Source organism: Crassostrea angulata, chromosome 10 (genome assembly GCF_025612915.1).
Source record: "Crassostrea angulata isolate pt1a10 chromosome 10, ASM2561291v2, whole genome shotgun sequence".
Classification (NCBI taxonomy): Eukaryota; Metazoa; Mollusca; class Bivalvia; order Ostreida; family Ostreidae; genus Magallana; species Magallana angulata.
This window is the reverse complement of record NC_069120.1, coordinates 34,688,032-34,707,328: the sequence shown is the minus strand read 5'-3', so window position 1 is coordinate 34,707,328 and position 19,297 is coordinate 34,688,032. Positions and strand designations below refer to the sequence as shown.

The 19,297-nt window shown below is 34.3% G+C and overlaps 1 protein-coding gene across 1 annotated transcript in view; it reads right to left on the bottom strand.

The window, feature by feature from the left end:
• Positions 1 to 13,339, bottom strand: part of LOC128165943 (uncharacterized) — a 45,750-nt gene extending 32,411 nt beyond the window's left edge. The window contains exon 1 of the mRNA XM_052830876.1: positions 13,251 to 13,339. Within this exon, the coding sequence (XP_052686836.1) occupies positions 13,251 to 13,287 (37 nt within the window). The 5' untranslated portion in view covers positions 13,288 to 13,339. The remainder of the gene's footprint in view (positions 1 to 13,250) is intronic.
• Positions 13,340 to 19,297: the final 5,958 nt, after the last annotated feature.

Here is a 19,297-nt window from a genome sequence, read left to right as displayed (position 1 = left end):
ATTGCGTTACGTGCCGAAAACTACGAAGAGATGTGGAGCAACAGAAAATGGCTGATCTGCCCATAGACCGCACTCAACCAGGTCCCCCATTCACATGTGTGGGCCTTGATGCCTTTGGACCTTGGAACATAGTGACCAGACGCACTCGTGGAGGAGTTACGAATTGCAAGAGATGGGCCATCCTGTTTACCTGTTTGACTACTAGAGGTGTGCACATAGAGGTTGCTGAAGAGATGAGTGCCTCTTCTTTCATCAATGCCTACAGAAGGTTTGTCGCACTTCGAGGTCCTGTGAAGTAGATAAGGTCAGATCGGGGCACAAACTTTGTTGGTTCAACAAATGACCTCAACATCAATACTATCAACGTTGAAGTTGGACTGGTGAAATCTGTTTTGTACGAGAATGGCACTACCTGGATTTTCAACCCCCCTCACTCCTCGCACATGGGTGGGGTTTGGGAGCGGTTGATAGGTGTCGCCCGACGTATCCTTGATTCTATGTTGTTGGAGAATTCTATGATCAAGGGACATTTAACTCATGAAGTACTGGTGACATTTCTTGCTGAGGTTACGGCAATCATTAACTCGCGCCCACTAGCAACATTGTCAACGGATCCTGACGACCCATACCCACTTAGTCCGTCGCTCTTAATCACTCAGAAACCTGACGTCTTAGTGTCACAACTTGATATCGTCTTTGACCCTAAAGACATGTACCGTTCGCAATGGCGAAGAGTGAGACACCTTGCGGATGTCTTTTGGAGCAAGTGGAAAGCGCAGTACCTTCAGTCTCTTCAAGAACGTAGGAAGTGGCAAAAGGACACAAGGAATATTTCCGTTGATGACATTGTGTTAATGGTTGACAAACAGGCACCGCGCATTCAGTGGCCTATGGGTAAAGTTGTGAAAACCTTTTCGAGTGTGGACGGCAAAGTGCGAAAAGCAGAGATTCGCATTTCCAGGGATGGCAAGATATCTTCGTTTATTCGTCCAGTTTCAGATTTTTGGTATTGTTAATTGAAAACAGCGAAGTGTGATATCTGATGATATCAGGTGGGGAGTGTTCTGTCCCGGCTTCCGTAGTTTGAGGAACTCTTCTGTTTCCGGTTTAACATGGTGTGTAAATTCGAAGCGAGTAAAAGTGTTGAATTCTTCATTAATATGAATTAAAGTTTTAGATGAAAGGTGTTTACAGCCTCAAAATGGTTTGTTCTGAACAGTTTGACTGTCATTTTCAATGCAGCTGCAGTAATTTTCTCCAAAATCGTTTCGGAGCAATTCTTTAATTCTTTACTACATTACGGGTATATGAGAGGCATTTTAACTGTGGTGAAGGCCTGTCCCGAGAAAATTCACATTTTGAACGTTGAAAAATTCCAGTTATAGACCTAAATTGAATGTGTTAAACATTAGGATATGTTTATATATGCTCAAAATGAATATGATAGAAAAATCATCTTGAAAAAGTTATATAACTCTACGAAAGACTCTCTAATTTCATTTAATCATCAGAAATGCATTCTTAAAGCATTGTAAATAATAAAAAGAACTTCATGGACATCATGATCATGCAACCAGTTGTTTGCCCACATGTTTGGGAGTAAAGAAGATTTTTTTAAGAATTAATACATTTTTATTATATGGCCATATTGTTCCAACCCTAGAGCCTAAACCCCCGACACAGGGGTCATAAATTTCACAATTGTGGTAGAGGGCTTCATGGACATCATAATAATGCATTTAATTTTTAACAAATATATATGGAAGTAGAGAAGAAGATTTTCTAAGATTTATTATATTTTTACTATATGGCCATATTAGCCCCACCCTAGAGCCTGAACCCTGACCCAGGGGCCATGAATTTCACAATTTTGTTAGAGGGCTTTATGGACATCATAATTATGCAACCAGTGTTTTCCTTACATGTGTGGGAGTAGAGAAGATTTTTGAAAATGTTGCTTCTTTTTTTGCATATTTGACCCCATTTGTGCCCCGGGGATGGTAGAGCCACGAATTAGATTCCTCTTACCATAGAGATGCCTCACATCAAAAATGGTAACAATTAGCCTTGTAGTTTTTAAAAAGAAGTTAAAATTGTTAACGGACGACGCACGTAGACTGGTGAAAACGGATAGCAATAGGTCCTCTGAGTTAACTGAGGTGACCTAAAAAGATTTCCAGAAGCTGACCATTTTGCATGTTTTCTATAAAGATTTGTGATTCCTCCATATTTATATTGAAAGCTTGATATAAAAGCAATTTAAAAGTAGTGTTGGCTGCGGCGTTTTTAAGGAACCTAGACACGGTTTGAGATTAAAAGTTTTTTTTTTTTATTTTTACGCCTAAAAATGAGTTACTTGTGCAATTTATATGATTGGAAAAATGTTAAACGTGGAGTTGCAAGCGAAATACAGGGGTAAGCTGAAGTTTTATATTTGTTTACAAAAATGTAAAAAAAAAAAAAGAAGACTTAAATTAATCTAGAAAAACAAGACAAACTTTTCTTTTTTTCATAAATAATAGTATCAACAAAAGAAAACAGCATTTACTTGAAACTTATACCAATAAAACACAGGTGAACAATAAAAAAACACAAGCTTTGTTTACAAAACAAAGAATTTTAATATTTGTATCTTACTTGTAACTCTATATTTGACTTTCAAATTTTGATGCAGCACTAAAAATACACATATTAACTATTCTAGACATTAAACATAAAAAGTTAATTTTGAAAATGTTGAGTTTATACCGTGTCTAAGTCCCTTTTATATATGTACAGCATCAACTTAAAACTTTGAACAAAGTCAAATTCAAGTTTATACGTACAAAATACAACTGGCAACTAATGAATAAGTGTTTGCAAAGGAAAGAAAAATCTTGATATAGTTTAACCGTTAACGATACATTTTCATATAATTGAAATATTTAAATTACGGACATTTTTATATCTAGTATTTCTTAAACGTCTTCTTCTTTACCAAATGAATTTGTACATGACATAATGAAGCATACCATAATCATAGAAGACTTTTCAACTTCCAGCTCATTGCTAGGACTAGAAGTTAACACTTAATATGAGCAATATGGTCAGAGTTTCCACTGAAGGGGCTAAAGAGACTTGGACACGATTTGGTTGAAAATTTTCAAATTTTATTTGTCCATTTTCAATGTTTTTACTGATAAAAATAGAAGTTTATAATGCCTTGACAAAATTTGAAAGTCAAATATCAAGTTATAAGTCTTTGTTTTGTAAACAAGCTCGAATATTGTCCTTTTTTACACATGTGTTGTATTGGTGTTAGTTTTAATCAAATGTATCTTTCTTTTGTTGATAATAGTATTGATGAAGATATTGAATTAGTTTAAATTGTTTTTCACATGTCATTTTGTCTAAGAAATGGTAATTCTGTACATTACATTTTTGTATATAGCTATAAGACTCGAGCTTTGTTCACATAACAATCAATTCTTACCTCTGTATCTCGCTTGTAACTCGACTTTAACATCCAATATTTTAGTCAATCATTTAAAATGCACCAGTTAACCATTTTATACATAAAAATTAAAATAAAAGTTTTGATCTCAAATCGTGTCCAAGTCTCTTTAAAATAAAGCTTATCTACGAAAATTTGCCCAAACAAAATTATATTGCAGTAACTGTGTAATTACGTATAATGATACTTTCTAGTCAATATGTTTTGGGTGGTTAAAAACTTCAGGAACTTACACTTTTTGGATTTCCTGACTACTGAACCTTTCTTTACTTTATAACATTAACAAAAAACTTCAAACAAATAAACCTTTTAAACCTTCGGATTACTGGACCATCATGATGATAAACCTTCTGACTAAAGTTACGTATTTTGGACCGTGATCACTTTTTGACCACAAGTACGCAAACATATTGAAGCTCAGATTTATTACACTGTAAATACACTCTACCTTAGTAAACAAGAGGCCCAGGGGCCACATCGCTCACCTGAGCAACAATTGCTTTAATTCTGATCAAATTAGCTTTACAGTATCAAAATATCTTGACAACTGAGTACAGTAGATCTTGCTAAAAAAAATTGAACATCTGCCAATTTTTATCCACCTCTTATTTTTGGGTAAATACAAAGCCCCTTTTGTTGTTGTACCTGTAAGAAGATTTTTCTCTATTCCTACATGTTCTGTCCCGGCTTCCGTAGTTTGAGGAACTCTTCTGTTTCCGGTTTATATCTGTCAACCGCATGGTTGCGGTCTGCAACGTTTTGATTTTGTTTACCATTATTGTTAGATACCCGCTGCTGACCACAGTGTAAGTTCATTGTTTGTGTTATTTTTGTGTAATTGTATAACAGAAGCATCTCATCTATTTCTTGATAGCTGTTTACAGTCGAAATGATAAATTATCGTGTCAAAGTTTTAGTCATGATTATTCGTAAGGTCTACACTATCGTTGATATATTTCAACCTGAGTTAATTTAAAACATCTTTATTGTATATCTGAGTTCTAAAGAAAGTATTTGATTGCTATTTCATTTACAATTTGTACTATATCTATATTGCTATATGTAAGTAAATTCTCGCGCTAAAATTTATTCTATGGAAACCCGTTACTGTCACTAATGATTATCATTCGGCTATGTAATGTAAACAACACTGTTAATTCAGTTACTTATTTTGTTTATTTCATTTGTTACAGCTTTTTACCATCATATCAATAATAAAGAATGGAAACTTTATATTGTTTGGTTAACTGGTTGCAACCTGAGGCAGCACACTACATACCCCCCCCCCCCCCCATTTCGTGGCCCCACTTTTCTCTAGGGAATCATGTTTTCATCAAACTTAAATCGGCATAATCTGTGCTTTCACACAAAGTACTGAGTTCTGGACCGAAAACTTTCCCAGAATATTTTTAAAGATTTTCTCTTTATATTCCTATGTAAAAATTCAAACCGCCATCACGGTCCCGCCCTACTTTGCAAACTTGAATTTACACTATCCGAGGATGCCTCTACACAAGTTTAAGCTTTTCTGGCCAAATAGTCTTTAAAAAGAAGATTTTTAAAGATTTTCTCTATATATTCCTAAGTAAAAATTCATTCCCTATTGTGGCCCCACCCTACTCCTGGACTATTATTTAAACAAACTTGAATCTATATGATCTGGGGATGCTTCCAGTCAAATTTGAGCTTTCCTTGCCTAATAGTTTTGAGAAGAAGACTTTTAAAGATTTTCTCTATATATAAAAATTCATCCCCCATTGTGGCCCCGCCCTACCCCCAGGGACCATGATTTGAACAAACTTGAAAAAACACTTCCTGAGGATGGTTACACGCCAATTTGAGCTTTCTTGGCCAAATAGTTTTTAAAAGAATTTTTTAAAAAGATTTTCTCTATATATTCCTATATAAAAATGTATCCCCCAATTGTGGCCCTACCCTACCCCCGGGGACCACGATTTGAATTAACTTGAATCTACACTACCTGAGGATGCTTCTATTTTAATTTGAGCTTTTCTGTTCTAATAGTTTTTGAGAAGAAGATTTTTAAAATTTTCTATATATATTCCTATGTAAAACTTGATCCCCCAATTGTGGCCCCACCCTACCCCCGGGGACCATGATTGGAACAAACTTGAATCTACACTATCTGAGGATGCTTCCACTCAAATTTGAGCTTTTCTCGCCTAATAGTTTTTGAGAAGAAGATTTTTAAAGATTTTCTCTATATATTCCTATATAAAACATGATCCCTCTTTTGTGGCCCCACCTTACCCCCGGGGACCATGATTTTAACAAACTTGAATCTACACTCTCTGAGGATGCTTCCACTCAAATTTGAGCTTTTCTCGCCTTATAGTTTTTGAGTAGAAGATTTTTAAAGATTTTCTCTATATATTCCTATATAAAACACGATCCCTCTTTTGTGGCTCCACCTTACCCCCGGGGACCATGATTTGAACAAATTTGAATCTACACTACCTGAGGATGCTTCCACTCAAATTTGAGCTTTCCTGGCCTAATGGTTTTTGAGAAGGAGATTTTTAAAGATTTTCTCTATATATTCCCATGTAAAACTTGATCCCCCAATTGTGGCCCCACCCTACCCCGGGGAACTATGATTTGAACAAACTTAAATCTACACTACCTGAGGATGTTTCCATTTTAATTTGAGCTTTCCTGGCCTAATACTTTTTAAGAAGAAGATTTTTGAAAAATATCAACAAATTTTCAATAATTCTCAATTATCTCCCCTTTAAAGAGGGCGTGGCCCTTCATTTGAAGAAACTTGAATCCCCTTCACCTAGTGGTGCTTTGTGACAAATTTGGTTGAAATCTGCCCAGTGGTTCTTGAGAAGAAGATGATGAAAATGTGAAAGGTTTACAACAACGACGACGACAACGACAGACAACGGACAAATTGTGATCAGAAAAGCTCACTTGAGCCTTTGGCTCAGGTGAGCTAAAAATGGTTGTTCTTAACTTTAGATGATAGCAAATTTTAAACATTTAATTTTAACACATACTGTGTTTTTATCAACATTTAAGTTGTTTCCCAGATTCTCTTTTATATTCACAAAGGGGACACATGAGTGATGACTGTGTTCTTTTGAGCTCGTTCAACCAGATATTTTTTTTCAAAATATTCTTTTACTCGACATTGTATTTTTTCAGTTTTTCATCAAATACTAAATTTGAAACATATCGTGTGTGTGAAACATACCTTTAAGTTTATAAATTGTAAATTATTGAAAACCCTTACATCTACAGTCATTGCCTAAAATTGAAAAATTTGTTGGGTCACGAATTTCTTTTCTTGAAATCAAGATCAATCAATAACAACTAATCTCAATAATTTATCCCTTACTGGTCATGAATATCGATAGGATGTAAGACAGGAACACATTTACACGTATACTAAAATTTATAATAAAATATTTCCACAACATAGCCATACTTGAACTAGCATATTTTGACTAGTCTAAAATAAAATGAAAGAAAAATCAATATGAACATGTCAATATATCTGAAAGATAGAAAATAAACGTGTTGAGAGTTAATAAAAATCAGCGTTGAAATAACGTCTTACGTTTGTGACGTTATTCATCTGATTTGTGAATAAATTCATTTGACCATTTTCTCAAGGGGGGCCGTAATATGAAAATCTTAATGCATATATACATGTATTTGAGAAAAACTGCATACCCATAGGTTTTCTACTGAAATTGTGAAGTTCATGGCCCCTTTATGTAAGGGGTTCAGGCCATATAGTGAACATGTATTTTCTTAGGGTAACCGTTTGTTTGTTGTCCATTGATAATTTTAACTTCATCTTGAAAACTACATGGTAAATTAACACTTAACTATTTTGAATTAAATATGTGAAATCTACAATTATTTCCATTGTATAGTATGCTTGTATAAATAAGCTATATGCAAATTGTGTGCATTTTAAACGAAACTGTGAATTTTGTAAATGACTGACCATTAAAGGACTGCAGGTATCTTTTTACTAAAGACAATCTAATTAGAATTAGACGTTAGATCTGCTCGCTTACTTGCTACACAAGTGTGTAGCGAGTAAGCGAGCGGATCGAACATCTAATTTTAATTAGATTGTACTAAAGGTTTACAATGTTTTTGCCCCTGAAGCTAGGGTATAAGCTTTTTACTCTTGACCCTTTTCCCCTTAAATGAATTCATCTTTGCAATCATCAAATAGTAAAAGTTGGGGGGGGGGGGGGGTGACAGTCAGAAGAGTCTCAGATTAGGGGGTAACAGTCAGAAGAGACTCAGATTGAGGTTTAAATTTCACAATAAAGCGTAAATTGCAAACGTGGGACTCTCTGACAGGTCTTTTTAAGGGCTATGATTATATAGGATGACCCTCAAGGCCTGTAGGCCAATTGTTTCTACCTGAGGTTAATCAAAACTGTAATCTAAAAAAAACAATGAACAGTTATAATAAATATTGATTAAAACTAATAAAAACATTGTAGACGTTTCTGTTAATACTTCAAAGAAGACTCATCACCATAATGATAAAATAATGCAAACGGTGCATGAAAAGATTTTTGTTTTTTTCCATAGAAGTTTGGTTGATTGTAAATGACATTGCAAATATTTTCAAATTTTAAATATTTGAGAGGAAAAAAAAATGTAAGAACACTAAAGCATTTGTTTCTGAATGTAAATATTAGCACAAAACTTTGTTTTATGTGCATAATAATTCGTCAATGATTAAAAAAATTCTTCTATATCTGGTTACTTTTTGTCCGTTTTGCAAAATACATTTATTATTATTTACAGACGCGGACACAGCAAAACGATAACGGGGGGAGGGGGGGGGGGGTCCAGACAGATGATATAGAAAGTGATTTAGATAAATTCCTATCAATTCCTGACAAAACAATAACTCTAAAATTCTTTGTTATTCATCAATAAACAAAAACTTTTTAAAAACATTTTTCGGGGATAAAATTCGACAAACATTTTCAAAATCTCGTCAATATCAATTTCAATATATAAGTGCACATTCATTAATGCAAGTCCTGCCAATCTTTCTTCCACCATTGTTGACCGGAGGTAAGTTTTGGTTCGCCGCAATGCCGAAAAAGATCGCACCGCCTCGCAACTTGTATTAGGAAGAACACATCCTATGCTTAATATCAAGTGGATGTGAGGACAAATGTCCTTATCAACTCTTGCCAGACAGTCTATGATGTTGGTCAGTTTGTCTTGTGTCTCTGTAGAAGAGTCTATCCACTTTTTTTTCCATGTAAGGAGTTCTCTCCTGAGGCATGAAGATGCCGGCATATCGGGTTCCCAAAACTGAAGTTTTTCGGTTAGGTCGTCAATATCAGTTGTAATGATATGCTTTGGCAGCAACGACAACAGTGAAAGGCCTACTCTGTCTTCTTTCGTGAATCTAAGTGACATTCATTGCTGAGGTGATCACAGAATGGAATTGCTATGTTGAGTTTGTAATATTCCCAAGGGTCTGTACCTGCAAAATGTCCTCTATTATTTTGACGACCTACAGTACGTGGTATTAGAAGCTGTGTTCCAAGGGTCTTTGCAAGAGCGTCTGCTTCTCTGTACCAACACCTAAATTCATTGTCTCTATTCTTTCTAAGATCTTTTACACTTGAAATACACGTGTCGATAAGCATTATAGCAGAGAGTATGTCAAGATCACGCTTTTGCAGTTTAACTGCTAATATAATGGTTTGACTAAGTCTAACACATTTTTTGCTATGAAAAATGCCATGATAAATGCGGATGACCGCAGTGTACATAAGAGATCCTGGGCTTTGATTCTTGATTCCCTGTCCCATTTGGAATTTCAAAGTCAACGCTTGTCGGATCGGTGATCCCAGTAAAAACAACTGGTTGATAGAGTTCTAAAAATGTTTCCAAACACGTAGGCCTCTCAACCCAGCGAGTTTTAAAAAGTCCCTTCAGTTTCTGCACCCTTGAATCTGGCAACTGATTTTCAATTATTCTTTCCAGGAGAAGCTGGCGCTTTGGAGAATGTCGGAAAAATAGGAATGTTTCGTTTATACTGTCGATCATATTTGGGGCAGCTTACTTGAAGAAGCAATGCTCAAATTTAGAACGTGACTGTTACAATGCACATAAATGGCTCTTGGTGACAGGTCTCTTCCTCGCTTCTCCACCCCAACTCTCTCTGATGACATTGCATCCGTCGTAGCATTGCCCTCTACACCTACTAACGTCAATGCCATTGTTTTGGAGTGACTTTATAAGGGTTTCTGCGATTTTCTCCCAAAAATCAAAAAAGATCTCCTTAATCACTGGGATTGGTTCAAACGACACAAATCTTAAGCAAAAGGAGAGGATCTGTTTGTTTGAAGAATCTGTAACTTCATCGGCAATTACACTATAAAACGAATTTTCCGCTCCTGATTTTAAAGTTTTTGTAAGGCGGTTACTGATAAACATACGAATGATAGATATTAATTGGTTCTGAATTGTTTTTGAAGTGTATTGTGCATTTATACGACCCTCCAAGATATGTTGCCTGAGAACATCATCATTATCAGATATCAATGACAAAAAAGCATGGAAATTGGCCTTTCTACCAGAAGTAGAAGTACTGTCGTCCCTGTGCCTTCTCAATGCGATGTTTTGTTTTCCACATAACAACTTTGATGATGCTTTACAGAATGTGTTCATTTTTTTGTATATCAATTCGTTTGCCTCTTAAAGTTTATATCTAACACTTTCTTTTGGATTTTGAATAACTGCAGCGAAAGAAGATCCCATGACAAGCGACTGTTTATGATAATCGCAGTTTGCGTGATTTTCAAGAACGTCATCTTTGCCGACAGCTTTAGTCAAGTTTACTAATGGTCTTGAAACGAGAACTGCGTTTTTGACAAGACCTGTCTGAGGTGGGAACGAAATGCAATATTTGCAAAGTCCGCCGCCCAAAATGGGACGGTAAACCAACCAAGGGTATTTTATCAACCATGAATATTGGAAAGTAAGCATGTACTTTTTTTAAGTGTCCCCTTTATAACGGTTTGCAGGCAAAACTGTGAACAGTTTTCATCAGGACGAATATGGTGTTAAATAAATTTATACCTCTCTTGATCAGTTAAATGAAATGAACTAGAGTTTAGTAATCTCCCGGTGTCATTTAAACAATAAAATGCTTTCTTTGGTGATTCATTTGGGATATGAAGGCAGATAAAGATACAAAAACCGCGTTAGCGGGTTATGTAAAATTTTTCTGCAATGATCGCTACCTTCATTACCCGAATGAATCACCAAAGGAAGCATTTTATTGTTTATATTAACATCTTTCTTTTGGCCCATTGATAAATTGATTATGAAAAGTAAGTAAAATTCACTAAATTACTGTTAACGTACGTAAGTACACATCTGTCAAACTCTCAGGGACAGAGTAAGAAATATCTTTACATTTGGGAATAGATTGAGATACATCTTTACAACACCCGGGGACAGAGTTAGAAACAACTTCACTACAATCATCAGTAAAGTCATCGTTTGAAATTAAAAGGGCAAAGTTGTTAGGCTCATATGCAAATCCAGTCCTTGTATCTAGATAACCATCTCTTGACCAAATAATGCCATACTTTGCATCCACAACTCTAGGTGAATCGAAAGGGGAAATGCATTGATGAAAAAGAGGACGAAGTCCTTCATTTGCGTTTGGATACACAGACTCTATATTTAATTGAAGTAGATTTGAAAGGGCCAGAATATGTATCATTGACGACCATTTTTTATCGGTACACGTAAGCAGAGCCTCGTGGCGGATAGCAGCCTCTCTGTCTCTTGCTCTGTCAAACAGATCACTGGCTTCGTCTGTAAGTAAAAGGGAAAAAAGCGTATCCACGTGATCTGTAAATATCTTTGTATGTGACACCGTGTTTTCTAGCACAAGATGGTTTGCATATTTTTAAGATTTAATAAGCAATTCTGCAGCGACAAGAACACGCAACTGTGTTGAAAGGGAAAGGAGACGGAAACGCAATTGAACAAACAGTTTCCATCACCGGGAATTTGAAGTGATCTCCTGAATTGGTGCTCTATATCATCTGGCACTAAAGCAGATGCGAGAGCATCTTCAACGATGTTTCGAACTGTTGTGTTTTGATTCACATCCTGAAAAACCTTTTCACGGATTTCTTGTGTCAAAAACTTCGATTCTTGAAAACGTGTATTTAATGTTTTTATCCAATATTGCTTTACGTATTTTTTCAATTCTCTACATGTTTACTTAGTTAAATGAAAACCGGATGCTGAGGGAGCGTACTATATTTTACTAAACTATACTGTATCCGTATGATTTAATTATTCCGAAACATCTTACTATAAACACATTTACATATTATATCTGTTTGTACATAATTCTTTTAAATACGATATTTTTCGAAGTATTTGTGTTGTATATTTGTAAAACATTAAATAATAAATATTAAAAATAGTCGCCAATAATAAAGCTTGTTATAGTAAAAAAAACAATCACCTGTCCAAGAGAAAGGGGGAGGGGGGGGGGGGTGGGTGGGTTCCAACCCCCGGAACCCCCTCTCTAGATCCGCCAATGAATTACAATAATTTCTTCCGCGCTCACAGATAGTTTAAAACTTTCTTGAAATTGGGACACTTTTCGTTGATTTTGCGTCGTGACCCTTGATTTATGTATCACTTAGCAACAGTTCAATTTTCAAATAGAAACATCGAACAGCGTATTTTATAGATAGCAGTCGTTTAGGTGCTATACCGTCAAAATTTGTCTTTACGTTTAAGGGGGCATGGTCACGATTTTGGTAAAAAATTACTTCTCCAATTTTAATGTTTACAATGCTTCAGTAAGGCATTTTTAATATGCAACCAAAATTTGAATGTCATTTGTTGAGTTATAAGCGAGTTACTTTGCTATGTAAACAAAGCCTTTGTTTACATTTTGAATGTTGAAGTGAAAATTACATATTTAGACCAATAATAATGTGTAAAACGTTTGAAACTGTTTATTCATGCTTAAAATGAGTAAGAATATAGACAAATCAATTTGAAAAAAGATTTTTCCTGGTATTATACATAAACAAAAACAGGACACGAGCCTTGTTTACATGACAAACAGTTGTGAGCCCTGTATCTTGGTTATAACTCTACGATTGACTCTCAAAACGCATTTAATCATTAGAAATGCATTCCTAAAGCATTGTAAATAATAAAAACAGAAAAATAAAATTTGACCCAAATCGTGACCATCGAAATAAATCAATCCCAATAATGGATGCAGATGATGACAATGAAAATAATCCAAAACAGGTATGTTTTCTGCATACTTCATTTTGCGATCTTGAATAATTAAATTATAGAGGTTGACATTTTTTCAGTTTTGTGATTTCTTTTATAATCACAAAAGTTGAAAGGCATTTCGAAAGTAGAGATGATTGCTGCAAATTTGATTAATAGAAACTTTACAATTTGAACAAAGGAACACTTTCACTTATTTTATACGTTATAAATACCTCTAGCAGCTAATGAACACGTTTTTGCTGAGGAATGCAATTAAATATCTACAAAATGTACTTCATAACTAAAACTATGACTTAGCACAACATTTCAACCATACACAGATAATAAATGTATTTTAAAAAATCAGAAAATATTCCATGTCGCGATAGGCTAATTTTTAAATCCTTAATAAGGATTTTGTTAGAAAACTAATAAACGAGAAGAATGGCATGTTAATACTTACCGACGATGCACATTAACAAAACCACGTTGATGAACATGTTTTCCTGCTTTCTAATAACGACTCCAAACACTTTTGATGGATGTAATGAATGAGAGACAGAAAAAAAATGAGCAATCGAATAAAATATCAATTGCTTCTATGACATCACAGGCAATGACGCGAATCGATTGCAGTTGTGTTCAAGATATTTCGATTTCAAATTCTGCGTATCTCAATGTATATTTTTATTTTTTATTTATATTTGTCTGAAGAGCCAGGGATGGCGAAAACGTTTGCAGTCTAATTTGCAGTCTAATTGAATTCTGATTCTGGTTATTGTTTTTAAAATTATTTTAAAACTATATATATATATATATATATATATATATATATATATATATATATATATATATATATATATATATATATCGTAAACTTATAGAAGTATACCCTTTTCCGCCTTGTGCGATATAAACAAGTATTCTGAGAGTATTGCATAAGCAAAAAAAGTCCCCTACCGTTTTGTGGAAATTGTGAAAACAATGCACTGTTATGCAAAATATCGAACCCGAACATTAAAAAATTGGAATATAAAAAATTAATTTTCTCGAAAATGTGTCAACGAGACGCTACAAAAGTGTAAACTTGATCTGTAGTTTGACATTTTGAAGCTGTCCAGCAAATTTCATATTATTCTTCAAACGCATAAAGAAAAAAAGTGTGGAAAACTGAAGTGGGACAGACAGACATACAGACGGACTGACGTTCGCAGAGGAAAGCTATAGTCCTCTCCGGTGAAAACCGGTAGTAGACTAATAAGAATATTGCCTAGGGGTGTGATATAAACCCTAAATCTTATATCACATCCCTCTCTGGCAATCTTCGGATGTTATATCACACCCCTTTCCGTTAAATATCGGCTATTATAAAATAGAGTTCGGTATGTGCCGTTCAAATCCGATCTCCGAGTATGACGTCAAATAGTACATCGACGTCAACTTGGTATACAAACAGCTGGCGCAAAAATTCCAGGGAAGTGTATCAAAGATGGAATACATGTATATAGACTCGGAGCGATTTGTAAACAATAATCATTCATCACTTAATGTTTTTCAAATTTGTTATATATATATATAGGGTTTTAAAATTTAAAAGTATTTTTAAAATATCTGTTTTTAGCAAAAAATCGTTAAAACCTTTAAAAAAAAACCTATAAAATTTTACCGATTTAAGTTATATCTCAATAAGTCTATTGGTAACGATGTTAGATTAGATTGTAACGGAGTCCGAATTTTTTGATTGGGTTCGAATCTGCAACGTTTTGAATTTTTTAATACAAATTTCTTTTAATAGCATGGAAAGGTAATAGATACTAGGTTTTCAGATATGAAAATTTACTCTCATTCACCAAAATAAATATTTTGACATATAAAGTGTAATTGTAAACTTGTTTATAAGGATAAATCAAGCTGTTACTTTTTATGATTTTAAAGTAATTTTTTGCAATTTTCTCATGTCTGTTTAGTCTACGTCTGCTTTTGGTTGGTTTCTACTGTAGGCTTAGAACAATTTTAACATCTCTTTTAAATTTCTTCCAATTACATGTTTAGAATTTAGATCAAAGTTGATGGGGTCAATTGAAATCAAATTATATTATGTTTAACGTTGTTTGTAGTTCAAGTAACTAATAAGGAGGCATAACACGCAATAAAGCACTGGGTATAAAGAAGAAGACTTCTATTTTCTGTTAATTTGAAACTATGTTTATTCCTTCAATTTTAAAGAGCTCTCTCAACTATTTACATTCGGAACTGACAAATTTATTTTTTGCAAAATTCGCAACACGCAAAAAATAATATGGAAGCCTTTCCTTTAATCCATAAAATATCCATTTAGAGCAAGTACAAATTTACTTCACTCTGTCATGAATTACTAATTGATTAATAATTGATGTTGAAAAAAATGACACTATTTAATTGGAAAAATGCTTCGAAAGCCATATGTTACTGACGTCCATGACAATTAATTATTCATGGGTTTTTTTTTTTCGAACTTAATACATTTGCATCAATTTCAAAACTAAACATATCTGATTTGCAATAAAATTATCAAAATGAAACTTAGAGAGATGATCATATCTGATTTCGTTGTAATAGATTTGTATTTTATGTTTATCAAATAAAATAACATTTAAAATTACGAAATGGTCCAGCAGTTTGACCAAGAATTTTGATCTGTATGAATATGTACCTTTCCATGCCGAAGCGTTTCAATTACAGAGTATTAGTGACTCTGTTGTAGTCTTCCATTAAGAGAGCATTTTTTAAAATTCATTTATAAAAAAAATCATGTTCTACCACGTCCCCTGATGATCTTCTGTTAATGTACGATTTTGACTTCGAGATTGCCAGGGCCCGGGGCCATAAATCTTAGACGAGCTCACTTTTGAACTCAGTCTCACTTTTCCACTATAGGTTCCTTTTGTTAAAGTGAGACTTAGATCAAAAGTAAGCTCGTCTAAGTTTTATGGCCCCGAGGCCTGATCTGTCTAAGACATGAATGGCGTTATATAAATATGACATCATAAAGTAAGTCATCATGCGTTGGAAAACGGGTACATGTACCCAAATTGTGCTAAAACAGTATCATTACAAATACATGTATATAGAAGCACAAAAATATCAGGGTTGTACATACAGGGTGTTTCAATAAACATGCCCCAATTTTGGATGTCTGTATATTGCACAAACATGACATACTAGTATTATCTTTACAATAACTGCATCTGAAAGCGTTTGCTCACCGGCAAAATGTATTACAGTGTGAAAACAATATACTAACATGTATGATGTGATTGTCATAACTTTAATGACATCAACATAAGTCAAGTATTCAGGTATTTGAAAATGGATGATGAAATGTAACTATATTGACTAGATGATACCCCGCACAAGCGCGGGATTTTACACTTTACACATTATTATAATATAATGCTTAATATGTTGAACCATATTTTTGTTCCTTTTTAGTATTATCTTTGTCCCATTTTTCTTTAAAATTGAAATAAAAAAACAAACTGCATTGCAGATTTAGAAGAACGGACGGGGATAAAAAAATCAGAATTTCAGATAATAGACTGGGTTTTTTTAAAAACAATCTGGGGGGGGGGGGCATCCCCATTAAACATATATGTAGAATACAATAATCTTTTTAACAAATTTATGTCTTAGGTTTACAACCAAGGTTTACATCTGTCGTGATATAAAAAGGTATGAAATTAAAGCACGTTAGGTCATACATTATTATCCATTTGCATACATATTTTTAACCAAACTTGTTAGTTTCAAAGTATCTGGCCGACATGTTAACTCGCCCTATATATAGGGCCATGATGTCAATTAGTCAACCCGTTTCTGGGCACTTGTTCTGAAAAGTTCTTTCCATTAATACTAAAATCGCATTAATAGTTCCATTTTATTTATTAACTTTTGTATTAATAGAAGTCCGATCCAAGGTATCTGCCCGCAATGCATGATGAACTCGTCCTACACTTTTTGTCAATCAGTCAATTCGCGTTCTTTGTTACCCCGTCCTGGAAAGTTATCAAGCGAATGGGTATGAAAACTAAAATCGCCCACTAAAGAAACGAATTGAATCATTTTATTTATTCACGCTTGTCAAATCTTAACTTCAATGTATTCTCTAAATAGGCTCATAGTAAATATATTCAATCTTTACGTAATCATTCAATAATATTTCATTGCAATTATATATTTTGATGCAAACTTGATGGATCCACCAAAGCGTGCCCACCACCTTACTCTCATTTTCGCAATTTCGGGTTTGTTTATCGAAAATGAAAGTAGGTTTTTTGATTAATTTCACAATATATACCTTACGGACAGCATCACGTATGTGTTGAAATACCAAATGTGTAAGCAAGTACTCTGGTGCAGGCGTTTTATAGTTTATTTGCAAAATGCCTTAATTTATAAGTATAGATATTGTAACCCTATACTTTGAGAATGGAAAACCACCGGCCCTAGTAAAAAAGATTTTGAAAAAGAAGTACCCAAATGTGAAACATTTTTCAAGGAAAACAGATTTTTTGGATTGCTGCTAAATTTGAGCAGTGACATGAGAAAGAAGGGGACTGGGCGATCGTACGAAAATACTGAAAAGGTGAAGACAATTATCCAGGAGACTCCAATGAAATCAGTAAAGAATGAATTTAAAGATGTTGATTTTATTATGCCCCCTCCGAAGAAGGGAGGGCATATTGCTTTGCTGCCGTCTGTCGGTCGGTCGGTCCACCAACAGTTTCCGTTCATTTTCTTAGCAGAGGAATAACATATTGAAATGAAATTTAATATACAGGTTTATTATGATAATATCTAGGTCAAGTTCGATATTGGGTACGATCGAGCCAATTTCAACAGAGTTATGGCCCTTGGACGTAGAAAAAATCCAGTTATTTGCAGTTTCCGCTCATTTTCTTCTTAGAGGATGAACGTATTGAAATTAAATTTGGTAGACAGGCTTATCATGATGATAGCTAGGTGAACTTTGATATTGGGTACGATCGAGCCATTTTTGACAGAGTTATGGCCTTTGGACTTAGAACAATTCCAGTTATTTGCGGTTTCCGCTCATTTCTTCGCAGAGCATGAACATATTAAAATGAAATTTGGTATACAGGTTTATCATGATAATATGTAGGTCAAGATCGATATTGGGTACGATCGAGCCATTTTCGACAGAGTTATGGCCCTTGAAGTTAGAAATATTCCATTTATTTGCAGTTTCCGCTCATTTTCTTTGCAGAGGATGAACATATTTAAATGAAATTTGGTATACATGTTTATCATGATAATATCTAGATCAAGTTCGATATTGGGTATGATCGAGTTGTTTCGACATAGTTATGCCCCTTTGACTTAGAAAAATTCCAAATATTTGCAGTTTACGCTCATTTTCTTTGCAGAGGATGTATCCCAGGAAGGGGGCATAAGTGTTTCACAAACATCTCTTGTTAGTTTTTCATTTGTATAGCGAATTTTGAAATACAATTTAAAAATTCACACCAATGAAATTTTGATTATACATCATCTAAAAGATACAGACATTTCAATCCGTTGAAGTTTTGCACAATGGATGTTGAGAAACATTGGTTTAACTGACATCATTTGTTTTTATGATGAAGGGCTAACTGTATTCGGCGCGTCCGCGCGCTCGCGCAATAGATTTTGTTTGTAAATTAGATTATCGATTATACGATTTTATTTTCATCGGGCACGATGTTTCACGCCGGAATGAGTAGTGGACACAGACCACAATTATTTTTCCCTCTTATTCCTTTATACAAAAATAAATCATATAAAAAATCCCACCGGCTCAAATGAGTTCCAATACAGCATACCTATAGAATGACACTAGTCTAACAACATATCCAAACTACAGGAAAATCAATTGAGAGGAGTCTGAGATATGGCCCCTAAAATAACCCCTACCATGAAAAATTTACTTTCACTTTGGAATTTGTGAAAACATTAGCCTCTTTACACCCTTTCTATTGCGCCTGTAAAGATAATTTTTCTAAATTTTTTCCTGCCTGTATTTTTGTTCAAACCTTCTTCTTTCCATCAGTGCCATAAAAGGAACCAAATTCGACCATTTAGTACCCCTAGGAATTTTTGAAATAATACATACATTTTTAGAATGGAACTACTTGCGTGGTCAATGAGCACGGGGTAAAAATAGTGGTATGTGACCTAATAATTACACAATTCTTCTTTGATTTTGATGAAACTTGGTAGGTAAGACACTTATACCCATAATACACCTCCCTGTGAAATTTGACGGGAATTGTATATTCTGCATCAGAGTTATAGGCCTTTGAAATCTGGTCCAGGAAGGCTGAAATAACATGCCAAATCTAGCACGTTACACACAATATTCGAATTTCAAGAGCTACATTTAACATTAATTACTTGTCAAAAGTTTCATTAATCTATTACAGTCATTAACCTAACATGTCTACATGATGATGCTAATGATGATTTAATTCT